The sequence below is a fragment of the Limulus polyphemus genome, unplaced genomic scaffold, assembly GCF_000517525.1.
Source record: "Limulus polyphemus unplaced genomic scaffold, Limulus_polyphemus-2.1.2 Scaffold2, whole genome shotgun sequence".
Classification (NCBI taxonomy): Eukaryota; Metazoa; Arthropoda; class Merostomata; order Xiphosura; family Limulidae; genus Limulus; species Limulus polyphemus.
The window spans coordinates 970466-994772 of NW_013665612.1; the positions used below are offsets into that span (position 1 = coordinate 970466).

Genomic DNA, 24307 nt, shown 5'->3' on the forward strand with positions numbered 1-24307 from the left:
GAAGGTACAACTAGGTCAATACACCTACCCACTGACCAAAACTACTTAGGGCTTACTCTTTTACCAACGAATAGTGGATTGACCGTCACTATTTATTAAGCCCCACGGCTGAAAGGGCGAGCATGTTTGGAGTGACAGGGATTCGAACCCGCGATTTAGCGGTGTAAAACTAGAGGGAAGGCAGCTAGTCATCACCACCCACCGCCAACTCTTGGGCTACTCTTTTACCAACGAATAGTGGGATTGACCGTCACATAATAACGCCATCACGGTTGAAAGGGCGACCATGCTTGGTGTGACAGATTGCGAGTCGAGTGCCTTAACCACCTGTCCATGCCGGGCCAGCTAGATTAATATTACTTGGAACAGACTTATGGGTCGTTAGGTTTTATATTTACACGTGAAGATTTATATTTTCTATTTGACATGCCCCCCCCCCACCCGTGGCACAGCGGCATGTCTGCGCTAAAAATCGGGTTTCAATACCCGTGGTGGGCAGAGCACAGGGTCTTGCATGGCCAAGGGGTATTATAGCGTGATGGTAAATCCCTCTATTCGTTGGTAAAAGAGTGGTCCAAGAGTCGGCAGTGGGCGGTGATGACTAGCTGCCTTCGCTCTAGTCTTTCACGGATAAATTAGGGACGGCTTGCGCAGATAACCCTCGTGTAGCTTTGCGCGAAATTCAAACAAACCAAACCTAATTATTTGACATATCTGTCTGGTAATTATTTTTTAATAGTTAAACTACGGATTTATCAGTTAATTATTTGATATCATTAAACAAACATCACTAATGGATTAATAATGACTTTTATATTCATTTTACTCATTCTCAGCGTTAGTTCATTCATTATCGAAATTCACATGTTAATAAACCCGCAATAACGCTCTTGAGATTTTGTGAAGACTTGCATTATCCTGAGGAATGCAGTAAAATGTTTATAAACTTAAAGTTAACCTATTTTATATCAAACATAACATTATCAAATATATTCCAATTAACAAAAATTATAAAACATAGCATTATCAGAGATATTCCAATTAACAAAAATTATAAAACATAGCATTATCAAATATATTCCAATTAACAAAAATTATAAAACCTCTACGTATGGGGAGTTTGTTCTGTTCAAGTTAATTTCCATTTTTAAGACTGCAGTAACATTTGTCCAGTTAGATGGCTTATGCTAAATAAATGATGAAGTTTATCAATATATATATATATATATATACTATTCGTTTCTAACCGATTCCAATGAATTGGGTCCATTCATACTTTATTATATATAAATGTGTGAGTATATAGGTCATAAAAATGATAAAAGTCTTATGCCGCACTCAACCTATGCCCGTCCAGTAGAAGCTCAATGTATGTACTTCATGTACGAAGGCCAAAGCAACAAAAGTGATTATATCAATCTGTTGTTGACTTTCTTCTGACATTTCGCTAAATAACCAACTATTTACATTTATTAGTAACTGTGATGAGTGGGTGTGTTGTATATACGTACTTCTCCTTTTGCTAACATTTCTGAAACGTCATCTCTGATTCAAGAAACTTTTGCCAGCAGTATACTCATTTTATTCAACCATGATGTAATGCAACCTCTTGCGACTTTATTTACTTGCTTCTCCATGTTATACGCCACAGTGTAGGATGAATACCGTCATCCTTGGAGTAATTTGTACAGTGACTATGTATACGATTTAGCCAATTCATGGAAGCTAATTTCTCTGTGGGTGATAGTTGCATAAAGTGTGGGTGATAACAGCAAGCAAGCAGTTAAGTTTTTGAAATTACTTCGTCATTTTCCATACCATCATTTTTTTTTATTTGTTGAGACAGTTGTGATTGGTTGTCCGCCCATACTCATAGCATAGTGCTAGTGATTAACTTTCCATTTGATGTATAAATATTTCTTCCTTAAATGGTAATATTTTGTAGACAAATCGGAAGACATTAAAAACATTATAAATGCGTGCATCTGTCTATAATAGTCAGCCTTGAGATATATTTGATACATCACAATAACGCATGAAAGATATTTCATAACTTTGGATAACTGTCCTATAGTATCAAGAACATTTTTTTCCGATAACACATGTGTAATAGTAAGTCAAACTACGACTAATAATAATTTTAATAATATTATTTTTTAGTGGTCAAGTACGTGTTTTTAGCAAGAATAATGTGTAATCGTTTTTCCGATATAGTATCCCTTTTGTATACCGCTGTCGTTAAAACCTTTTACGTAAACTATATTAAACTCGATACGTGGGCTAGGCTACACAATCAAAGGTTTGGCGAACACTCTATTTATATAACAGTCGCTTACAAAACTGTACAAGTAACAGATATTGTAGTTTGAACGCTGTTGTATACTCTTCTTGCTAGAAAACCATTTTAAGCCCAAAAATTATTTTAATTAAATCATTATCAGTGTTATTATGGCGTAAAGTCTCACCTGTAACTTTTCCAGAATCGCATAGGTGTTATAGATTACAATCAGAATCGTACTTCGCGTAAGCACATTTTTTTACAGCACCAGTTAAGCGTCATTCGCTTAGACGAGTATTTCTAGCTTAGAACTATACCGTGTAAAATACATTTTTACAAATCATTACATCGTCGAAATGTTTCATTATTTAACCCAGGATTCAACCTTTTACCTTAGAAGAGCCGGACTCTCAAGAGTGGAAACAACGGAGAGACATAGGAGATAGCTTTTTGCTTATGTGTAACGGGATTTTGTATTAGCATTTACATGTGAGTAATGTTTAACGCTCAGACTTGAATTTTAAAAGATGGTTAATAATAAGTGATTGGGCCGGATAATCTTAGTCATTTCATTATATGCGGTCAGAGCTGCCAGGTGGTGGTGGTGGTGGTGATTTAATCTGATACAATAGTTCAATCGTGTTTTTATTTTTATTTTTTTAATACTTGCGCCCCCGCACATACACGCATACACACATACGTAAATATATATGAAACTGATGCTCAAAGATTAAAGATAAATTGTTAGTGTCATCAAATAGATAACATATATCTGGTTTAAATGTTGAATAACCTTTTTATGGAGAAAATTTCTAACAAAAACTTACATTGGAGAATTTTTAAAATGTAAGTCTCACATTTATCACGACTTATTGCTTAGTTAATAATATATATTAAAAAATAAAAATTAAAGGCAAAATCTAACGGATGTGTGGATAAAATTCATGTCATTAGTGTAATTTTCTAAAAGCACGCAACCATAATGCATCTTCTGTAGTTTGACACTTTACAAGAATCGGCAAACGGGTAGCTTAAAACAATGAAATCATAGTGACCGGTTTAGAAAAGATCCATCCTGGAAATTTATTGTATCCTTAAGCTGGGGCTGTGAAACACAACTTTATCTTGTCAAGCCCATTTTATTACGCCCGAGCTAGGGCTGGTAACGTACGGTCTCCGTAAGTTTACAACGTCACAACTGTATAGAGCTTAATCTAATTTGATATAATCTATTCAAAACTGTGACATACGCTGGAGCTTCCTTAGATGAAAGAACAGTACAAGTCCTGCTGGTAGTGGTTAACTATAGCCTAGTTCTTTTAGTGTCTATAGGACGTTGGAATTAGGCTTTCCTCTGTTATGCGTCGTGAGTCACGGGAATGTAGATTCACAGCGGAAATTATCTCTCATTTTATTAATGGCGGTTGTTAACCGACTCGATAGGTCTAGTCATTTCCTTTGTATGTAATTAATGAAATAAATATACAGTTCTCGATACCTTGCAGAATCTAATCATTGTAACCACCATTTGGTTTTCTCGCTACATATATTCCACAAGCAGGTTTTGGATTTTTTTTTCCGTTATTCATCTTAAAACAATCAGTCACCAGTGATTTATAATACATATTCATAACTCACACGACATTTGTAAGCTTGCTTTGTGGATATTATTTCTGTTGTGCAGAGTATAAATTACAGCGATAACTCTTGATTTTTAGATTTCAAAATTCAACCATTTAAAAAATATATTAATCATGTTCACGTAATGCACTGTGGAACCATAAAGAGGTTTAATATAAAGGCTTTCCTATACGTAGGTTTTCCCACTCCTATACAAGCAGGATCAGCATTATACCCTATAATAAGTCTATAAGTTATTTAAGATTTATTGTTAAAATGGATGACTTGCCTCGTGATCTAGTGTATCTTCATCATGTCTGTATATCTTCTGTATGAATAGGTTAACTAGCTACACTGATGAACTTTTATTTCCTACTGCACAGATTCATTATCAACGTTCCACCAGAGTACCTACAAACAATTTTTATCTATTCGCTACTTTTTTGACTTAGTCTTTTAAAAATATATACACATGCCTTATGTACTCTTTTTAAAGTAATTTTGAGAAATGAACATGCTATATGGTCAGGAAGAATTAACTTGCATATATTTCATGTTCAGGAAAATAAAGTGAAATCGAAAAAGTTCAAATATAATATGCTAATACGTAAAACGTTTCTGGAAGAAAAATAAATACTATGAGGCCATAGATTCCTGCCTTAGATGTTACCATACCAGTTTATGTTTTGTAAGGTTGAATTGTGAATTGTATGTGATCTTTATTGGGTCAAACATTCAAAGAATCAGTAAACTTCATATAAGAACCTTAATCGTGAAATTCGGACTATACAGTCAGGTAAAGAGTCAATTATTTCTGGGCAAACAATAAATGCTATTAGTTTTCTGCAACTTTCTACATCTTTCTGCTTACATAGAGTTCGGAATATTTAATTACAAATTCCAGGTTTATATTGAAAATAGTGTTAATATTAATTTTGATAATTTTACTAAAGTTATGTAACGAACAAATATACTTATATGTATGTGCATGTGTATTTTTATACTACTGTTACCTAAATGTTAGTGTTATTATTTGTCGGTTATACAACATTTAAAAAGTGAAAAGAAAAATGTATTATAGGATGGGTCTCTTTTTTCATAGCCATTACATACATATATGACCATATAACATTAAGTATTGTAATTTTATACACTGCAGTTTTTGTTCCATAGCTCTCACATGGAATAGTTGCAATTGAGAATGAGAAAGCAAATATATATATATATATTACAAGCAACGTTTCGATTCACCAGCCATTAAAAATAACAACAAATAAACACTTTTAAATTTTTCGAAATAACAATTCTTAAAAACACACCAATTAAATGCAGTTGTTTTGTTTAATTTATTTTTATTAAAGTATTGTTTATGAAACGTTTTGTTGAATACTGTACAAAATAGAGCCATATATCGATTATTTTATTTTCACATATTGATATATCATAATTTTACACGCAAAACTATTGTTGACTGTTAATAATACATAAAAAATAAAATATTCTTGACAGAAACAAAATGGTGTTTTTTTTTCTTCACTCTTGATTAAAAATCATATTGATTTAATATCATACTAGGACATTATCTACTTCACCACTTCTATTCGTACAGTAACTTGCAGTATGTATTATTTCATCATTTTGTAAAGCTCTATAACACATATTTATGCTCCAGCTGTAAATCATTATAAGTTTTATGTTGACAGAACATAATATTATCCTTAAAAAGCTTTCCCTCAAAAGTTATTGCTTATTTATAAGGTGTCATAAAATCTATATGTTAGATATTTTTAAACGATTATTAATGTTTCAAAAGTTACTACTTATATCCAAGAGAAATATAAGTAAGCAAACTTTCACAGAAATTCATCTCACTTTGTATGTCTTGTTTATATTTCATGTTTTCTTCACTTAATCTCAGTTCAGTAAGTGGGCACGGATAACCCACTTGCGCTAAAAAAACAATAGTGCCAATAAGTGAAATATTACCTCTGCTAAACTGACATTAAAACACTTACACAAGCTGAAGAAAATCTCTTTCGGTACTTTATAGTGTAATATGAAAAACCACGAATAGATATCATGGCAATGTTTACTATATATCATTAGTTTCAGTAAACCAGACTTCTGGATTTTTGTGATAAAACGTTGAACGTTTAAAATTATATTTCAACCAAATAGAACTGGTTTTTATTGTAGTATATTTTAATCTTTTATAGAAATGCATACTTTTTTAGATAAATACTATTAATTATATTCATACTAAGCCTTGTGATACTATTATTTCTTTTTAGTCTCATCTTACACCAAGACATCTCGTCAGATAAGTTACACATACAAGAAACAATGTGAATGAGACTTTTGAAAAACTTGTAATAACGATAGGATATTGATTTCAAATATTAGACATTGAATTTAGCTTATGTATATTTTTATACTATTATGAGTGATTTTTTCAAGTCGATGCAGTCAGATTTTATCGCTGTGCTTAGCTAGTGCTCACCAATTACACGTATGTCTGGATGTATCAAGATACAATAGCCAGTGAGATAAAGTAAGATTCAGTCATGGTAAGATGTGAATAAAAATTAAAAACAAAATATCTATGTTATTTTTTTAAAATAATATATATATTTAAAATGTAAAATGCAACAACGTTACCGGCAAAAAGGAATATTTTCATATTTTGGGACATTATGAAGATTAGCCATTATAATAAAGATAAAATAATGGTGAGACAATTCAACCAAATAGATAAAAATATATGAATTAGATATTTCTCAAAGATGAAATTGTATTTCCTTCAAAACGTTTTTTGATATGTTCTACAAATACTATTGTTTTCTATTTTGTAATGATGAATACAGTTCACGGCTCTTCTGGTGTAAAGTTAAGTAAAAACAAACAATATAAATTGTGTTGTTGTTGATTTTTTTAATATACTTTGAACATTTAGTCAAACTCTCGAATTCTGTTCTGCTTAATAGAAGTTTCGTGCGGAAAAGGGAGTGGTTGAATTCAAAGGAATTAAACAGTACATGCTATAAAGTAATTGTCTTGGCGATGAAAGAGGTATTGATTTAATGCAATGGCTTACTATATTGCTAGATATATGCGTAAGGATAGACGCCGTGTGAGGAATTTTTTAAAATAGGATCCTTCAATCTCTGTAGTTTTAAACTCTTTCCGAACAATAATCCGTTCATCTATTATTCTAATTATAGGTCCCATGAATGGGTTAAACCAAAATACAGTGAAAGTGATTTTTATTTCACAACTTTAGGATCGTGGCAATTGTTTTGGGATTTGTTAAATAATTCGAATCAATTTTATAAATCTCTGTGTAGGATCTGTGGTTTTGATTCCAAAACTTGTATGTACATCCAAGTAGAAATTATGTGAAACTTCATTTTATTTTTGTTGTAGAAAAAAAATGGCGTTCCTTTGTAATAACATATCTTCACACAAAATTATGAAGTGTAAATAAACTCTAGAAATGTTGTACATAATACATGTCAACAGGCTTTAAAATTTGTAGGCATATATATATATATATCTTCGTGTATACAAAAGCTTCAGTGTTGCATGTTACGTGAATTAAATCACTGCAAGGCATTGCTAGCAGCTAGATTATAAAATATGCCTCTAAACTCTGATGTCAAAGCTTCTAGAAGTTGCATTAATTTTTTCTATATCTTGTTTACATGGGATTTCATCCACCGCCAGATAATTATAAAAATATAAGAGTATGTAGATGAACATTGGGTCTCTTTTCTTGAAGATAAAATTGGATTATACGAGCTATGGAATACAGGATATAGACTATCATTTATGAGAAATATTTATGCAGACACATGGCTACTTTTTACTGTCATCCCTCAATTTACTATCTAAATACCTATATTTCTTTTATCGAATAACTGAATGATTTGATACAAACACAATAGCAAAACAGTGGTTAAATTTGAAAAGAAGGAAAAATAGGTAGCAAAAAGATAAAAGTCAGTATACGATATTAAATTTTTTTGCAATCTTTCACATAAGCCATTTCAAACGAGCTTTCCTGAATTGAAATATTAAATTGACACAAGCGAGAAATCTCTTATGTTTTTGTTTCTTTTAGAAATGACGTCAGTTGTGTCTTATGCTCACTCGGTAACATCGATCGTCGTAGCTATTACAGTCTCAGAACCAGAGTTTTGTTTTCAAATAAACAAAGTATACTAGTATATGATCTAGACGCTAATTGTTTTGTGTTCTCTTTTCACCAGGGCTATGTCATTTGGACAACTGCAAATACTTGACACCCTTCCATTGTGACGTCACTTTTGTTTTCTAAACGCCACCGTACGGCACCTAGAACAAAGGATAGCAGCATGTAGAAGGCCCCCTCCTGCTTTTATCGACACACTGCAAGATCCTTTCACGCACACAGAAGCCCAGTCGATCGTCTCTTCGCTAGAGTTAGATGCGTGTGAATACCTATGTGGATTTGAATGACATTATTTCCTCCCTTCTAGATGAAAGAGGCGTAGACTTCTCGACTTCTGGTAGCCCCATCAGTACTTGTCTTATGATTTTTTGCCAGTAAAGAATGGTCGCTACTTCCTTGCTTTTTATTAGCATCAGTGTCGTGCAATGTGTTTACTACAAAATGCTGAATTGAATAGTCAATACTGGAGACCAATGAGTATGAATATGAAAAGTTTTGGAGTCTTCCTCTATCTCTGTATTTGTTTTATGTGTCCAGTGGTGTTGTCAGGTGAGTGTTAAGTATAAAAAGCTAGAAGTAAGAAGTGTTCACAGTTTTTAATAACGAAATATTAACTCCTTACGAACTTAATTCTATTATTATTTCATTGTTTTGCTAAAGATCTAGTCGTTTATAAGGTTAGAGAAAAATGATCGTACACTGTCTTTAAATTCATTAATATGTGTCATTATTTGATAAAATGTAAGGAAAATGCAAAATTTCCTTTACCACTTCCGTAGAAACAGAAGCTAAAAGTTAAAGTTTTTCATTTAAAAGACACGTTTGATGTGATGACATTTTATGTAAGCAGTACACAAAAAAGTGTTATGCTTTTTCTGCACAATAGGAAATGGAATTGATTCAATGTTTTCTTTTGTCTTACACCTAAACTATCATCACTTTCAATATTACATACAAGTGCAACTACATGACGCCAGGTATTTGAGTTTTTATTTCATAATGGAAATAACATAACTTTCTGCAATGTTCTTCTATGGATACGTGAAATACTCAATTTGATAAAACAGCTAGCCTAAGTGTTATATGAAACGAGCTACAAAATATAACATTTTTAATTGCTTATAAAAACTGCTTCTAACGTACTAACAAATATCATGCTCAATTGGAATTTTGAGCTTCAAAACTATATATATCGTTTTGCTGATAATCTACATTTGATTATTCTTTATCATCTTGTAGAAGTAAAGTGGAAATAAAGCGTTAGGAGGTTCACATGATCGACGATAAGGTTCAAAGTACATTCAAGTAGTTCTTGGTCTATTTAAAAGAATCAAAAATCTAACCTCTGCTATGTGACCGTTCTCCTACAACACAAGAAAGATCAAGTACCTAATATTATTTTTTTCTATTTTTACTCTTTCGTCAGCATAGAAAAGAGAAAGACTTGACTCATCAAATCACTTCATACTCTACCAGTCATTCATTGTCACAGTTTCGTCTCTAAGCACCACTAACGTCGTGCTTTCCTGCTTGCATCTGAGATAAGTGGTTTTCGGACTGGTTGTCGACTACCACATGAATTGTTAGTAATGTTCTTCGCATAGTAAGATTAGAATTTGTTAATTGGGAAACAAGCTGACGTGTGATCCATTTTATAAATCTATTTAACTGTATTTTTAGTCTAGTCACCGAGGTTGGAGATTGTGAATTCTCTTAGTGGAGACATTACTTTTCAATTGTCATTGTTGATAAAATTTGAAAATAATTTTTTTTGAGAGTCAGTCAAAGAAAGTCGTTTAATAACAAATTTCTTTATTAAAGCATTCAGTGATAAAACTTAATTTCGGAAAACTAAATGTCACTAAGAAATGATGCTCATAGTACTAGGAACTACCTGGATTAGATTTACATGGCTAAGTATGTTGTGTTATAACGATTTTAAATATCCAAATCAGAAAGTCACATGACAACTGCAACCGATAAAAGTTGAGGTTCAAAAAAGTGTATATAATCTACATTTTGACCCTGTTTGGAGTACGTAGTAGTATGATGCGATGGATTTTTTTTGCTTTTTCGAAGGGTATAAAATGGCCCTTAGCAACACAAGTTATTCATGCACTCAGATCATAAATATGTATTCAGAATTTTGGAATTTCTAAAACGGAGATAACCATTGTACTTGATAGCATTGTAAAACAAAGGAATACGGATCATCTTTGGACACCTCGACCATCAAGAAAAGAGACTTGGAACAATCTGTATCCCAGCTGTGGGCAACAATGTGCGTCGTTTTGTAATAGGTGAGAATACACGAACACAAAGATCGGTGAAAAAGCCGTTCACGTGCTCGAGGCAGCAGTACGTCTCGTCTCTTACGGATAAGCGACACAAGTCACGTGTACACAGGCTAGTTCCACAATATACCTGTTCAACCCTTTCATATCTCAAGTAGCTGGAGAATGAAACAGGTATTCGTGTTATTCAATATAAGACATACAGCAGCGCCTATGCATTTCTGTTCGATCGGACTGTTGAAACGGGCGCTGGGAAACTTTCGTTCTTGTAGACTAGATAGATTATCGGAATCTTCAGGTAGGAGGAGTGAACTTTGAACACCTTACAAGAAGCCTTATGTAAGAGAAACTGCTCTGCAGGACTATTGTAAAATACACGGTCGTCAGAAAGAGCGTCACTAGACGTAAAGAGATTGACCGTAATGACACTTTGAGGGTCCTAAATCGTTTTGATATTACATATTCAATTCTACTATTTAATTTTTAAATATTAGTTTAAAAGGTAAAACGTTTAATCTTTTCTTCGCAGAAGTGCTTAAGAATTCTCTCAATATAATTAGCCTACTTACTGGTATAATACTTTTTTTGGCCTTGTTCTTGTATGATAAAGTTATCACCTTCTCTACATGGCAAGGACTAGTTCTCTTGTAATATTAAAATGGCATATAATCAAATTTTGTAAATTCCAACGTTCACAGATTTGTAATTTTCTAAAACGAAAAAAATAATCTAAATGACATAGAAATGGGAAGAACATCTTTGATTAATATTTGTGTTCTAACATAGCTGGTTGTCTATGACATCTTCATCAGACAGGCTTACATATTTTCATCACGCAAGTTTAATACCTTTTAAAGATAAAGTTCAATTTGGACAATACCTGTTTTCACGTGAAAAAAAAATCCATGACAAGAAGGAACTGTTTTTTTCTGACAATACAGGGTCCCATGGAGGTAATCCAATACTGTAAGTTTGCCTCAAATCAAGTAATACAGGTGAGTAGAGATCCTAAAAAATATCATACAAAATCATTTCTCTTTGTTAGCACAAAAAGGTATCATGCAAATCGCTTACTCAAATTTTAGGACGTTTCTGTCGAAAATGTTTTTTATTTTACCTGTTTAAAGGAAATGTAGTATTAGTAATTTCCTTCATGAATATTATTTTTAAGAAACAACAGTAAAATGCATTAATTTATAAATGAACCATTGTTTTATTTTACAAAAGCAATAGTTTCATAAGGAAATTTTCAAAAAATTAAATCAGCGTGGTCGATAGATACCGTCTTCTATTTTTAACGTTTCTTCTTGTGTCTGTTACGGTTATACGTTTATTGTTACAGTAAACTGTATAAATTAATGAAGTAAAAAAAAAAGATAATCAGCATGAGTTACCATTTAACTGCGTCAAAGTAAAGAAAAGAAATGAAGATTATTTACAATAATATCAGTTAAAATCAAATACAATAAATCGTATAAATGTTGTAAAACCCTTTTAATATCCGAGTTTTTGAAGTATCTTTTGTGATAAGCCACATCTTGTAAAATAAACGTTAGATGGTTATTCATACATGACAGTGTAAAATACGGAAATGAGACATTTACTCTATAGCGATTGTATCCCACGAATACTGTTGATGAATCGCCTGACCAAATATTACATCTGAATCACGTGTTCAACTCTCGAAAAAATAAAAATGTATCTAACATTTAAAAGATTATTGCTAGAAATTGCTAGTACTGGTGTGTCACTTTTACGTTAGTCTTGAGAGTACTTAAGTTAGATAGCACGAACTTGAAGTTCAAGTTATTGGTCGCCGTATAGTAATTAAACTTTGCTTTACTTTATCACATAATTAACATCTAGCTGTCAACATCAGTATATACAACTTTGTAGCAAATAGATTAATGTTGATACATTATTTTCTACTTTGGGGTAAGGTTTTTCAAAAATCTACTTCTAATTAAAGTTTAAAATTTTTGGCATTATGACTTAAAAACAGCTGTAGCCCAGAAACAATTCGGTAAATTCAACTGTTGTAATTTTTGAACATCAAGCATGAGTTTCAACGCACTGAATTTATACCATATCTTTATGATTTAACTTTAAGATTTAGGCTGGTTTCAATCTGCCATGCTCAATTGATTTTTGAAGACAGGAGCATTTGGTTTGAGTTGATCAGTATGACTTCACAGCTTGGTATCTATAGAAGTTAGTTATAATGGTGAAAAGGTGAATGTGGTTTTTCTTGTTTTACTATCGTCTCCATAATTGATTCTAAATACATTAACCACATAGAACGAAATAAATCAGTTTTCTTTGATGGGACTGCTAAAGATAATCAGCATGAGTTACCATTTAGCTGTAGCTCTTCAAGAAAATAAACGAGGATAATTTGTAGTAGTATCAGTTAAAATCAAATGTAGTAAACGGTATAAATGTTGTTCTTTTTTTAATTAAACAAACTTTGTTTTGAGAATTTTCCTATTAGTCCTTGATTAATGCATTAAAAGAGTTTTCTTTTTCAATTGTTTATAACTTGATTAATATTGTTTATTTTTAAGAACAAAGAAGTACAGTGGCCTATTTATGCTCTGCTCACCGCTAGGATGGAATTCCAAATATTAATATTAAGAGCCTTCAACAAGCTTACCGTTGAAGTATCGGGGTAGGGGGGAGGTGTACTCGAAATTTTTTAACGAGTTTAAAGGATTTTCTGTCCACTCGGTAGGTCAGTGATATGATTTAAGACTTACAACGATAAAATCCGGGATTCGATTCCCTGCGGTGGACAAAGCACACTTAGCCCAATGTGTTGTTTTACGCTAAATAAACAAAAAAATATCTAAGCATGATTTTCACAAGTTCTGCGCCCAGTTGCAAATGATATGGTGAAGTAGTTTCAACTTTCACTCCACCAAAAAAAAAAGAGTAGTTATCTTCCATTTCTAATAACGAAAACAAACAACACAACAGAAGCCCAGTCCTACCTTGTTCTGCTGGTAGTCAAAATTTGTTATATTTCTTTCATTTGTACAATAAAACCATTATGGTTTTAACTTTTTAACTATATTTCTCGTTTTGAATACGCTTTATTATTATCAGATTATTTTCTGACGTGTAAGTCTGTAGCTCCAGGAAACTGGTATCAACCCAAATGTAGCAAAACACAATTTTTAAATATTTAGTACTGAACGAAAGTTTAACAGACAATAGAGTTCATAAAGTCCATCGTTATAACAGATAGATATAATTTATTAAACATAAGTAATAATTATATGGAAAAATATATTTAACCTACCGTTCTTGCATTAAGTTCCCAAATCAGTAGAAAGCTAATAATGTTGTCAAACCTGAAAAAATGTTTATATCAAAATCACAAAGAAAAGGAATTTTAATAAAAAATGTTCCCTCCTCCAAAAAAAAAAAGATTAGAGTTCCACAAAGACACGCATCGTTATTTACAAATTATACCCAACCCAACAAATTATTAATAGTAAGTGAATGACAATTTCTTAATAAACTGAGCGAAGAGTTGCCTACTCAATTATTGTTTCTAACAAACTGCTGGAGAACAGTCTATAATTGTTCGATATGTTACTGTTGGCATGCTTTTTCGTCACGAAATGATAGATGTGCTTATATGTTTTGACATGAATAGATCTCTGAATATAATTTTATGTTATTAAAAATTGCTCATAAATTAAGAAATTTAATGAACTTACTAAAAAAGAAAATTAACATTTAACCACTTAATTATGGTCAAAATGTAACTACACTACAAACTTGGAACAAAGATAAAACGTACTCATATTTTTAATGACTACTCATGCATCATATTTTTTCAATATGTAACAAATCATGCAGTGTGAGTATAAATGTATAATTCAGCATGTTCATTATGTTGAATTGGATGATGACATACCTCTTCATTACGAGGGTTAAGCATATATGCATAATATCCTTACAATAAATTTGGAATCATTATTTTTCCCTATTAATATTTTCCCATGAATTATCCATGAAAACTCAAACTCCGTAATATTTACACAGAAGTTGATGAAGGTTTATTCGTTCATAATTCACAATAAAAGAAAATAAATCTTTATATATATATATCATTTATATTATAACAATAATAATAATTCATATTACACTTTTTGTGGATATTATAATTTGTTATATTCTTCATATCAACTTTTACAATTATTTAAAATTGCTTTCACTTTAAAGAACTGTGTAAACCCCGATTAAAATTATTTAAATATAAAGATAAGTTCATATACAAATATAAAATCACAGTAAATTGTATACCACTTGATTAAAGTCATAAGGGTATAAATCGATTTCTTAAATAATAAAATATAAACCACGTACAATAAAATATAAACCCTGTAAAATCCCAGTCTAAAGTTCTAATATACTTAACATTATTAATAAACCAAAATGATAATCAATTATATACCTAGTTCAAAATTTAATAAAACACTTGTCTATTTATTTTTACTTTGTACCCTGATGTATTGTACAGAAAGTTTTTATTCAAAACAGAAGGAAAATATTACTTTATTAATCACCTCTGTAATTTAATATTAACTATTATTTAAAGAGGTTTGGAATTTTTAATAAAGTGTTTTTCGTATTCCAATCTTCTTATTTTGTTACTACATAACCAAAAATGACAGACTTAAAAAAAAGGTTCGTTTAAACTTTAAAAGATGAGAAGAAATGTAATAAGTATTTTATTGAACTTTTGACTAAATAGGTATTTAATAATCTTTAACTTTTTCGTTTATTGTAAATTTTAAGTATATTAGAACTCTAAACAGCTTATACTTTGTTATGTAAGAGAGCTATATATATCTTTATTATTTTAATCAGGGACTATATAATTCGTTGTAATTTTATATTTTATTATGTGAGTAATCTATTTATATATTTGTGAATTTAATAAAGGATTATACAGTTTGATGAAATCTTAAATTGTGATTTTTTTGTATTTTAATGTATTTTTAAAAGATAATGTTTTATACTTAAATTGCTGTTACATTTATTAGAAACATCTAATGTGTATCTGTCTGAGATCTCATGTACAGTGAATAGCAAACACATAGTTTGTGAATAAAGCAGAAATTTATTTTTTAGTTCTTTTGATGAGTTACTGACGAGCTGTGCTTTTTTTGCTTTATTCTGTTCACATAATGTTGGAATACGTTTTAAGTTGGAAACATATTTCAAATATTTACCGCGAGAAACTAGCATCTTAAACATTAGACAAATTTCGAAGAAAATTAAGTCTAGCTTTTGTTATACACAAAAAATGTAATATTAATTGAATTCTCGTATCAATTTTTGACGTTATATGTGTTGCGGCTTAAATTCAAATAGTCTAATAATACAATAACTATTTTTTATCTAAATAAAAAGTATGTTGTTTTTTTTTAAATTAAGTCGTGTAATGTTTTACTTAATAATGAAATTGGTATTGGTATTTTTAACATAATGACATATCTTGGCCATATCATTAAACGTCTGGATCAGGAGCCTAAGGCATTTCTTAATTTTGAATATCTGACCAGAAGAAAGGCAATCAGCCAGTAGCCCCGGTCACCACAGTGGTTTTGTCAAACTTTTAACTGAATAAAGGATGTATTCTCTCTCTTATAACCACCCACAGCTGAAAGTGCAGAGCGTGTTCAGCGTCCTCTCACGAACCTTGAACCTTGTGATCCAGATGTTAAGTGCTAGGCCACGCCCGGCTCATATCCATATTATCAACAAAAATAAAGAAGCATATTTAAGATAATACCTATTACGATGGATGTACATCGGAATATCTAAAACTTCATAAGTCAATTTTTTTTTCTATTAAAGATAAAAAATTGTGATAAGTTGAGCGAAACTTGAAGTCAACCAACCGTGATGCTAATAGAGATGGGGCTTAAGTTGCGCGAGTTGGAAGTTGTATTAATATCTACCATTTATACGTTTACTCAAAAGCATTTCTCCAAGAAATAAAACTTAAATTCCAAGTATGTATATATATTTTTAGAAATACTGAAGATATGATATGTTTTATTAAGTTTAATTATTTTCTTCAGTGAGCTCTTATTATAAGTTTAATTACAAATTTGCATTATTATATATTAAAACATTATACGGGTTTTACTGTAAATTATTTGTATACTATTGCCTACACTTCATAGTCCATAAGTTTTATGTTCACGAATTTGTAAGGTTGTACGTACCAAATACAGTCACAACAACTAATATTACAATAAATATATAAAAATGTCTCTAGATTGCTCGGACTTTTTTTAAGCTACAATTTCAATTCTATGAAAACAAGTGTAAATGACAATATTGGGGACAACAGCCTAACGCCAGTTGATAGAAATACCCTAAGAAGTATCAGTTGTTCCGCTAAAAGAAAAAAGAAAAGAAATTCTCTTCATCTTAGGTGTGGGTGTCCAAGAGGGTTTCTATATATGAACAAGTGACTTGAAAGCATTTACGTTCCCTATAATATATATATATATGCATTGTTTGTTTGATTTGAATTTCGCGCAAAGCTACACGAGGGCTATCTGCGCTAACCGTCCCTAATTTAGCAGTGTAAGACAAGAGGGAAGGCATCTAGTCATCACCACCCACCGCCAACTCTTGGGCTACTGTTTTACCAACGAATAGTGTGATTGACCGTCAAATTATAACGCCCCCACGGCTGAAAGGGCGAGCATGTTTGGTGGGACGGGAATTCGAACACGCGACCTTCAGAGAGCGAGTCGAGCGCCCTAACCACCTGGCCATGCCGGGCCATATATATACATATGTGTGTGTACTAACCGATTTTCGTACGCATACTCCCCTCATCCGGTGGCTTAGCAGTAATTCTGAAGCTTATAAAACTAAATATTAGGTACGATACCCGTGTTGGGTAGAGTACAAAATAATACTCGAATCAGTAGGAGCAAATGAATTAATTATTTTCTCTAAATAATAAATAAAATGTAGAGATGAAACCTTCGAATAAAATGTGCAAAATACTACTTTTATAATAAAATATTCAAACATTTTATATTGTGATTCGTTACTTGAATGACCCCAGTGGCACGGTTAGCTTATGAAGCTGCTCTCAAATTTTAAGTACTTAGACAAACTCGCTAGATGCAGGTTAAAAATCTGCAATTGTTCGTGTCCTATATACATCAGTTAATATGTAACTTAATTTCAAGGTGCTTTCTCAATTTCTGTGCAAGTACCGTGTAAGTAGATTATTTGTTTAGAACCATGAAAATTGCATTGATAATATTTTTTCGGTGTTCTTTATAAGTAATTTATGTATGTTTCATATTATACTTGTTGTATCAACGATAGTTTCCACTGAAAGAACGACAAGAATATTAACTGTAGTTTCCAGCTTAAAGGTGTGCACACAAGACCAGAGTATAAGCTGTATTTTCCATTCTTATAAGTCTTTAAATTTAAACATGTCACGCCCAGCAAGATATATGACTTCAACACTACGATAAACTGTCTAATTATTTTTATGGGGCAAAAATCGAATATGCGTTCTGTTATCTCAGACAAAATGACGTTAAAGGATGCATATAGAATTATGTAAGACGATACGACAGCTAGTGCCGCATTGCACGCAAGCATAATCCTATTGAAAAATATGACAGGTCGTTCGTCTTTTTTTTTATTTAACCTTCGTGCAATTCATGACCTATCATTACCAAGTTTGTCTTTCGTTTTTTTTTGGGGGGGGGGAGCTGTTTCAATTTTCAGAATATAATAATCACATTCTGTTCTATAATCCATCCAACTAAAAATAGTCAACTGGTCAACTGACTGGATGTAAAATACGATGGTGCTTGCTAGCAATGTGAACACCTAGATAAACGAGCAAGGTTAAACTTACATTTGCAGTGTCTTGGTTTTGCTTGCACAATCTCAAGGACACGGGCAGTAAAAATTATATCAGCCAGTTGTAGGAAACTTTTAGTAAACATTATGAACTCCATATAGTTAACCTAACCGTATTAACCAAGTTAATTCTATTGAAGCGGGCCGAATGCGGCTCAATGGTTAGCGAACTAAGGTTCCCTGGAACGCGCATCCTTAGCGCCAAAAAAGAAAATTACGCACCCTGCCACAGACAATTTCAATACATTTGTTTGAATTTTTTGCAAAGCTACTCCAGGGTTTTCTTCGTTAGCCGCCACTAATTTTGAAGTAATAGTCTAGATGGGAGGCAACTAGTGGACACCATTGACTGTTTGGCTACTCTAATCTGAAAATTAAGATTTGATCATCACCCATATAACGCAATCACAGCTTCACCGTGCAAATCAATAACCATCATATTCATAGTTGTTGTTTTTTAAGTACTGAGTTAATGTTGAAATAGCCGAAAAAAAGCAGATAAGAATTTACAAAGATTAACTGCACCTATAACCAAAATACTTATTTGTAATAATTGTTTTGGATACTTATAAATATAGACATAAAATAGTGACTAGTTTGTAACTCTATAGTACTTGTTACAACATGACCAAAGTGTTTTTGTAAGGTTATTTTTTATACATTTCTCTTCAAAATTGTTTTAACTTGCTAGACGGAATGGCCCTGTGGTAGAGCTCTGGGTTTCAGAGCTGGCAAGTGGTATTCAAATCCGTGCAATACTGCAAAATATACCCCGCACTTTAAGCTTTGGGTGCGTTATCAGAGTCGCAGCCAATTCCTTAGAACGGATGAGTGACGGTAGGGCGCTGCTGAGTAGCTGCCTTCCCTTTGGCCTGTGGCTCTAGTAGCTTTGCCAGAAAAGTACAAGTACTTAATTTGCTAATAACCACCAGAAACACTATCCGTAGTTCCATTTTCCAGTTATGTCATTTCATCAACACAACGTTGGAGAATTTTCATTAGATTCTCGCTGTTTAATATTTTTCATAGATTAGACATAATATTCTGAAAATTTTATGTGAATATTGATTAACTGTGAGTATACTGCTTTTCAAAATCATCTGCTAGAAATATGAGTCATTAAATTTAAAAATAGACAAGACTATAAATGAAGCAATATGTTATTAATCAAAAAGAAATTTATAAATCGATAGGCCATCAAAGATTATATATATATACATACTGATTTTGTTTCAAATTCTGAAACATTGATTCACAGTAGGTTGTGTAATGTCTGAGAAAGTTTTAAAGTTGTAGCCGAATGTTCTTTGCTCACTATGTGTATGACAAATGTTGCTATTAATTTTTGACAGTACCTATTCGAAATTTCAGTTATAACTAACATGGAATTAATGTATTTTATTTCTTGTTTTTGATAGCAATGGTTTTTAAATCTATACAGATTATTTAGAGTAATTAACATATATATATTTATCTTTTATAAGAGCAAACATTCAGTATAAAAGGAGACGCTTTTTCAAAAAAAAATGACTTCATAAGATCACAGTTGAGTGAGAAGAAATCTTTTTTTTTGTTTGAAAAGATTTAACGAAATGACCTTATTCACAGTGATACATAATTATATTCGTTTGCATAACGAAATGAATAAATTATAAAGCCTATCAACATTTGACAATCAGTTGGGCTTACTCTCATCCGTTAGATTACCGTCTTAAGGCTATTTTTCTGCTTCCTATTAGGTTCCGTGAGATCATAACCTTCTTGATAAGAACAAAGAAGATGAATAATTGATCAGTTATAGTTTATTTGTTTTTAAATAAGTTACTGTTGATCGTTAATATACACATGAAACATTATTAAAGTCCAAGGAAAATAAAACAAAACACAGAATACGTGTCAGGATAATATTTTAAAATATTCCAAGTAAAAGAAAACATAATAATTTGCATAACAGTCGAAATTGACATAAAATTTCCAAACACAAATTGTAATCAATTGATGACAGCATTACAGGGTTTAGTTTGAAATATGCTAATGGTATTGGTTAGGTCTTATTAAACAAAAGTCTTTGATGCAACAGTTACAAACAGTAACACAAAGTAAAACAAACTTAAGAAATGAAACACAGCATGCACGAAACATTCTATAAACACATATACAGGAAGTCCCATAGATTGTTCCACAATAAGTTATAAGTGCTGTGTCTACCGCAGGGATAAGATACCGAACTTTAGCATTATAAGCCTTCGAGATTACCGCTGAACCTCCGAAGTGGAGTACTTTTTATTGGTTGATAAAGAAATTTAAAATAATTTCTCTTCCTCATAAAGTTTCTAATTCACCAAGAAAATTTATTGTGTATCTGTGCACTTAATAAACAAGAAACAAACCAGCAAAACGTATTTCTCAAACTCAACCATTTAATATTCCATTAGACATCATGAAGGATAGCATAATCTTACATAACATTAAGTAGGGTTAAGAAAACGGCTCAAATCTCATGTCATTATCAGCGTTTGTTTGGACCATCACAAGCGTAATGGGTGTTTAAAGGCGTCAAACCGTCTGAAACGACACTAAACTTTACCTTTTCTAAGGTAATAAAAGGTTTTTTAACACTGTAAAGAAAAAAGGGTGAAGTCTAATGCCTTATCTAACGTTAAATCATATTAATTTTAATGATTTGTTCAGGTTTACCTGGGAGTAAATAAGGAATAAAGAGTATCCTTACCATTATTAGATAAAACACACTGCACCAAATACACGATCCTACCAAAAGTCATTGGACACACCTCTGATTGCAGGAAAATGGTTGTGATGACGAAATATGCAAGTAGTTTGGTCTATATGTGTAATCAGCGGTTCGCTCGGAAGTCATTTCGAACTTATACGCCGAATGATGAAAACACGGAAAGAACTAAGAGAGTTTCAGGGGGGGGGGGGTAGAATAGTTGGATGTCATTTGGGGTAAATGTCTGTACATGCTATTGCGCAACAAATAAACATCCCCAGGTTCACAGTTGGCAACGTGCTGAAGAAGTGGAAGTTCACAGGTGACAATGAGCCCAAGAAACGACAAGGTAGGCGTAAAATACTAACTGACAGGAACCGACGCACCTTCAGAATACTGATTACCTCATCTCGCCATCAGACTCTAGAGAATCTGTGTCTGGAGATGCGAAAGGCCACAGACAATTCTATAAGTGTTTCCATGACACATCGAGAGCTGCATGCCATGAATTTTTACGGAATAGCTTCAGCCCACAAGCCGTTGATAACAAAAACAAATTTACACCGTCGATTGGCATGGGTCACGACACACCGAACCTGGCCCGTGGATCAATGGAAATCGGTCCTTTGAAGTGACGAGTCACGCTACACGCTCTTCCAATCTGATGGATGTATTTGGGTATTGAGGATGGCTGGAGAACTCTTATTTCCTAAGTGCGTTGTCCCAACAGTGAGGTTTGGAAGTGCTTCTCGTGTATGGACTAGGTCCATTGGTCGCTGTGCATGGATCCATGAATGCTTAGTCCTACATTGATGTTCTGAACAATTTTGTGTGTCCTACATTGTGGCAATTTTATGGTTCCGGCCCTTACACCTTCCAACATGATAACGTTCTATGTCACAAAGCAGTGATTTTGAACGCGTGGTTTAAAGAAAATAAAATTGGAACATTACAATAGCCAGCACAGAGCCTCGACCTCAACCCGGAAGAACAACTTTGAGATGAACTGGAACGCAGAATTAGGTAAAGGTCAAGATGACCCTCTTCAGTAATAGAGCCTACTAATGCTTTAATAGAGAAGTGGACCACAATACCACCAGCTTTCTACCAGAAATTACCAGACAGTCTTCCACGACGCATTTAAACAGTCATTGAAGCCAGAGATGGGCCAACACGCTAATAATTTCTTGGAATAAAGTCATGTTTTATTCATAGCTACCCGTGTCCCATGACTTTTGGTAGGATAGTATAACTACTGATAGGCTTGAGCAGCATTACAAATATAAATCAATCGTTGCAAACATTACACAAAAAAGACACCTTACCACCGAAAATATAGATTTTATTTTTATTGATAAATAATTTTAATTAATATTTAAAGTATAATTATTATACATTATACGGTATTATATGCTGTTATCCAATGATACATCATATAAACCTGGAATGCACGAGAAACCTCTGAAAAAAAAAACGATTTACATATTACACACGATAACTACGTTTTGCTTGATACAAGACATTTAGATAGCAAAAAGGTTCAATCAATTTGAAAGACATTTACAATTTATTTGACTAGATAATATCTTTGGTATATAATATTTGATCAAATACATGTAGATTAGAATAAGCAAAAAATATTTTATTTACCAGGAAGAAAGGTAAAGAATGTGGTGAATTATGAAAATTTACTTTCTTAACAATGTCTGGCATGTCTTGCTTTATTATTTATTTTAGAAACTATCATTTTTTACTATCAGTTAGTTACATCCCGAATAATAAAAATGCTATCTCATAACAATTATTGCTTAACAGTAAAGATGTTTTTCAGAAATTATTAAATACCTCTTCCTTATTAAGAAGCTAAACATATAAGATATAAATATACCACATATTAGTTCACAATACAAGTGATAAGCTATTGCAAAATTTGAAACTCACGAGGAGTTAAATGTTTTAGATTTCGCATATGTACAAAAGCAAGAAGCTGTAAGAATGTTTTTGTTTCACTGAAATGCTCAGATCCTCTCAACTAGAGTCTCACGTGGAAACTGGTATAGTGTTGTTCGACCTTTTGTTTTCTTTAATGGAGCCATTAGTGGCAGAAGTGAGCTTATCGACAGCAGTTTTCCTATCCTAGTGGTGAACTAATGTGGATTTTATTGAGTAAAAGTGTCTGAACCTGGTGATGCTTGCACACTCGTTAACTAAGTTAGTACTATATTGTCTCAGTTTGTAACGCCTATCTGACTTTTGGTACTATTTTATTTAATTTATTTCAACCATAAACTGTCTCTGGTAAGTGAGAAGAAGCGCCTGTTTTCTCTATTTAACGTTTCAACTGAGTAGTAAATTATTTAAAAAATTCTAAATCTGTTTAAATCACCGATTTAATTCATTTATTTGCAAATGAAGCTTTAAGACAGAAACAAAAGTACGGTAACAGTAAATTACTTTAATTAGACAATTGTTTATCAACAGAAACTATTAACAAAATCATATATATATATATCAGCTTGTTTCTTTCTTACGATATTTTTTCTTTCGGTTATAGGCCCGGCATGGCCAGGTGGTCAGGACGCTCGACTCGCAATCTGCGGGTCGCGGGTTCGCATCCCCAACCCACCAAACATGCTCGCCCTTTCAGCCGTGGGGGCGTTATAATGTGACGGTCAATCCCACTATTCGTTGGTAAAAGAGTTGGCGGTGGGTGGTGATGAGTAGCTGCCTTCCCTCTAGTCTTACACTGCTAAATTAGTGACGGCTAGCGCAGATAGCCCTCGTGTATCTTTGCGCGAAATTCAAAACAGACAAACAATCTTTCGGTTATTACGCATAAATTTTATGAATTAAAAATGTATGATTACAATTAGTTAGCCATTGGTATTATATGTTAATTAAATTGTTTTTGCTGTTCCCACCGGTAGAAGACCTGAATTCCGAACCTTCACATGTCAGATGACTGCTTGCCCAATTGAGCTTAAGCCGTTAACTCAAACTACCACACTCTTTCCACCTCTCACAAGTAGCAGCTGTCCTCGGATTTTATCTGAGGGCCGCGAGAAGACCATTAGTTGGCCACTAGGTTTTCTTGTGTTAATTTACATTTTGTTTGCGTAACAGGCGTGCTGGATTTGACCCAGAATTTATCACACGAGATGAGAGTGTTGTACTAACTGTTTGTTTGTTTTTGAATTTCGCGCAAAGCTACACGAGGGCTATCTGCGCTAGCCGTCCCTAATTTA

General features: G+C 32.6%; 1 protein-coding gene across 5 annotated transcripts in view; it reads left to right on the forward strand.

The window, feature by feature from the left end:
* Window positions 1–24307, forward strand: part of LOC106467439 (hemicentin-1-like) — a 120565-nt gene that overhangs the window by 13874 nt on the left and 82384 nt on the right. For 3 of the 5 annotated variants that reach the window (XM_022394295.1, XM_022394255.1, XM_013927828.2), the window contains exon 2: window positions 8167–8657. In XM_022394295.1, the coding sequence (XP_022250003.1) occupies window positions 8534–8657 (124 nt within the window). In that variant the 5' untranslated portion in view covers window positions 8167–8533. Of the gene's footprint in view, window positions 1–8166; window positions 8658–9534; window positions 9691–24307 lie in introns of all 5 variants that reach the window. The other 2 variants (XM_022394402.1, XM_022394450.1) reach the window with 2 other exon arrangements.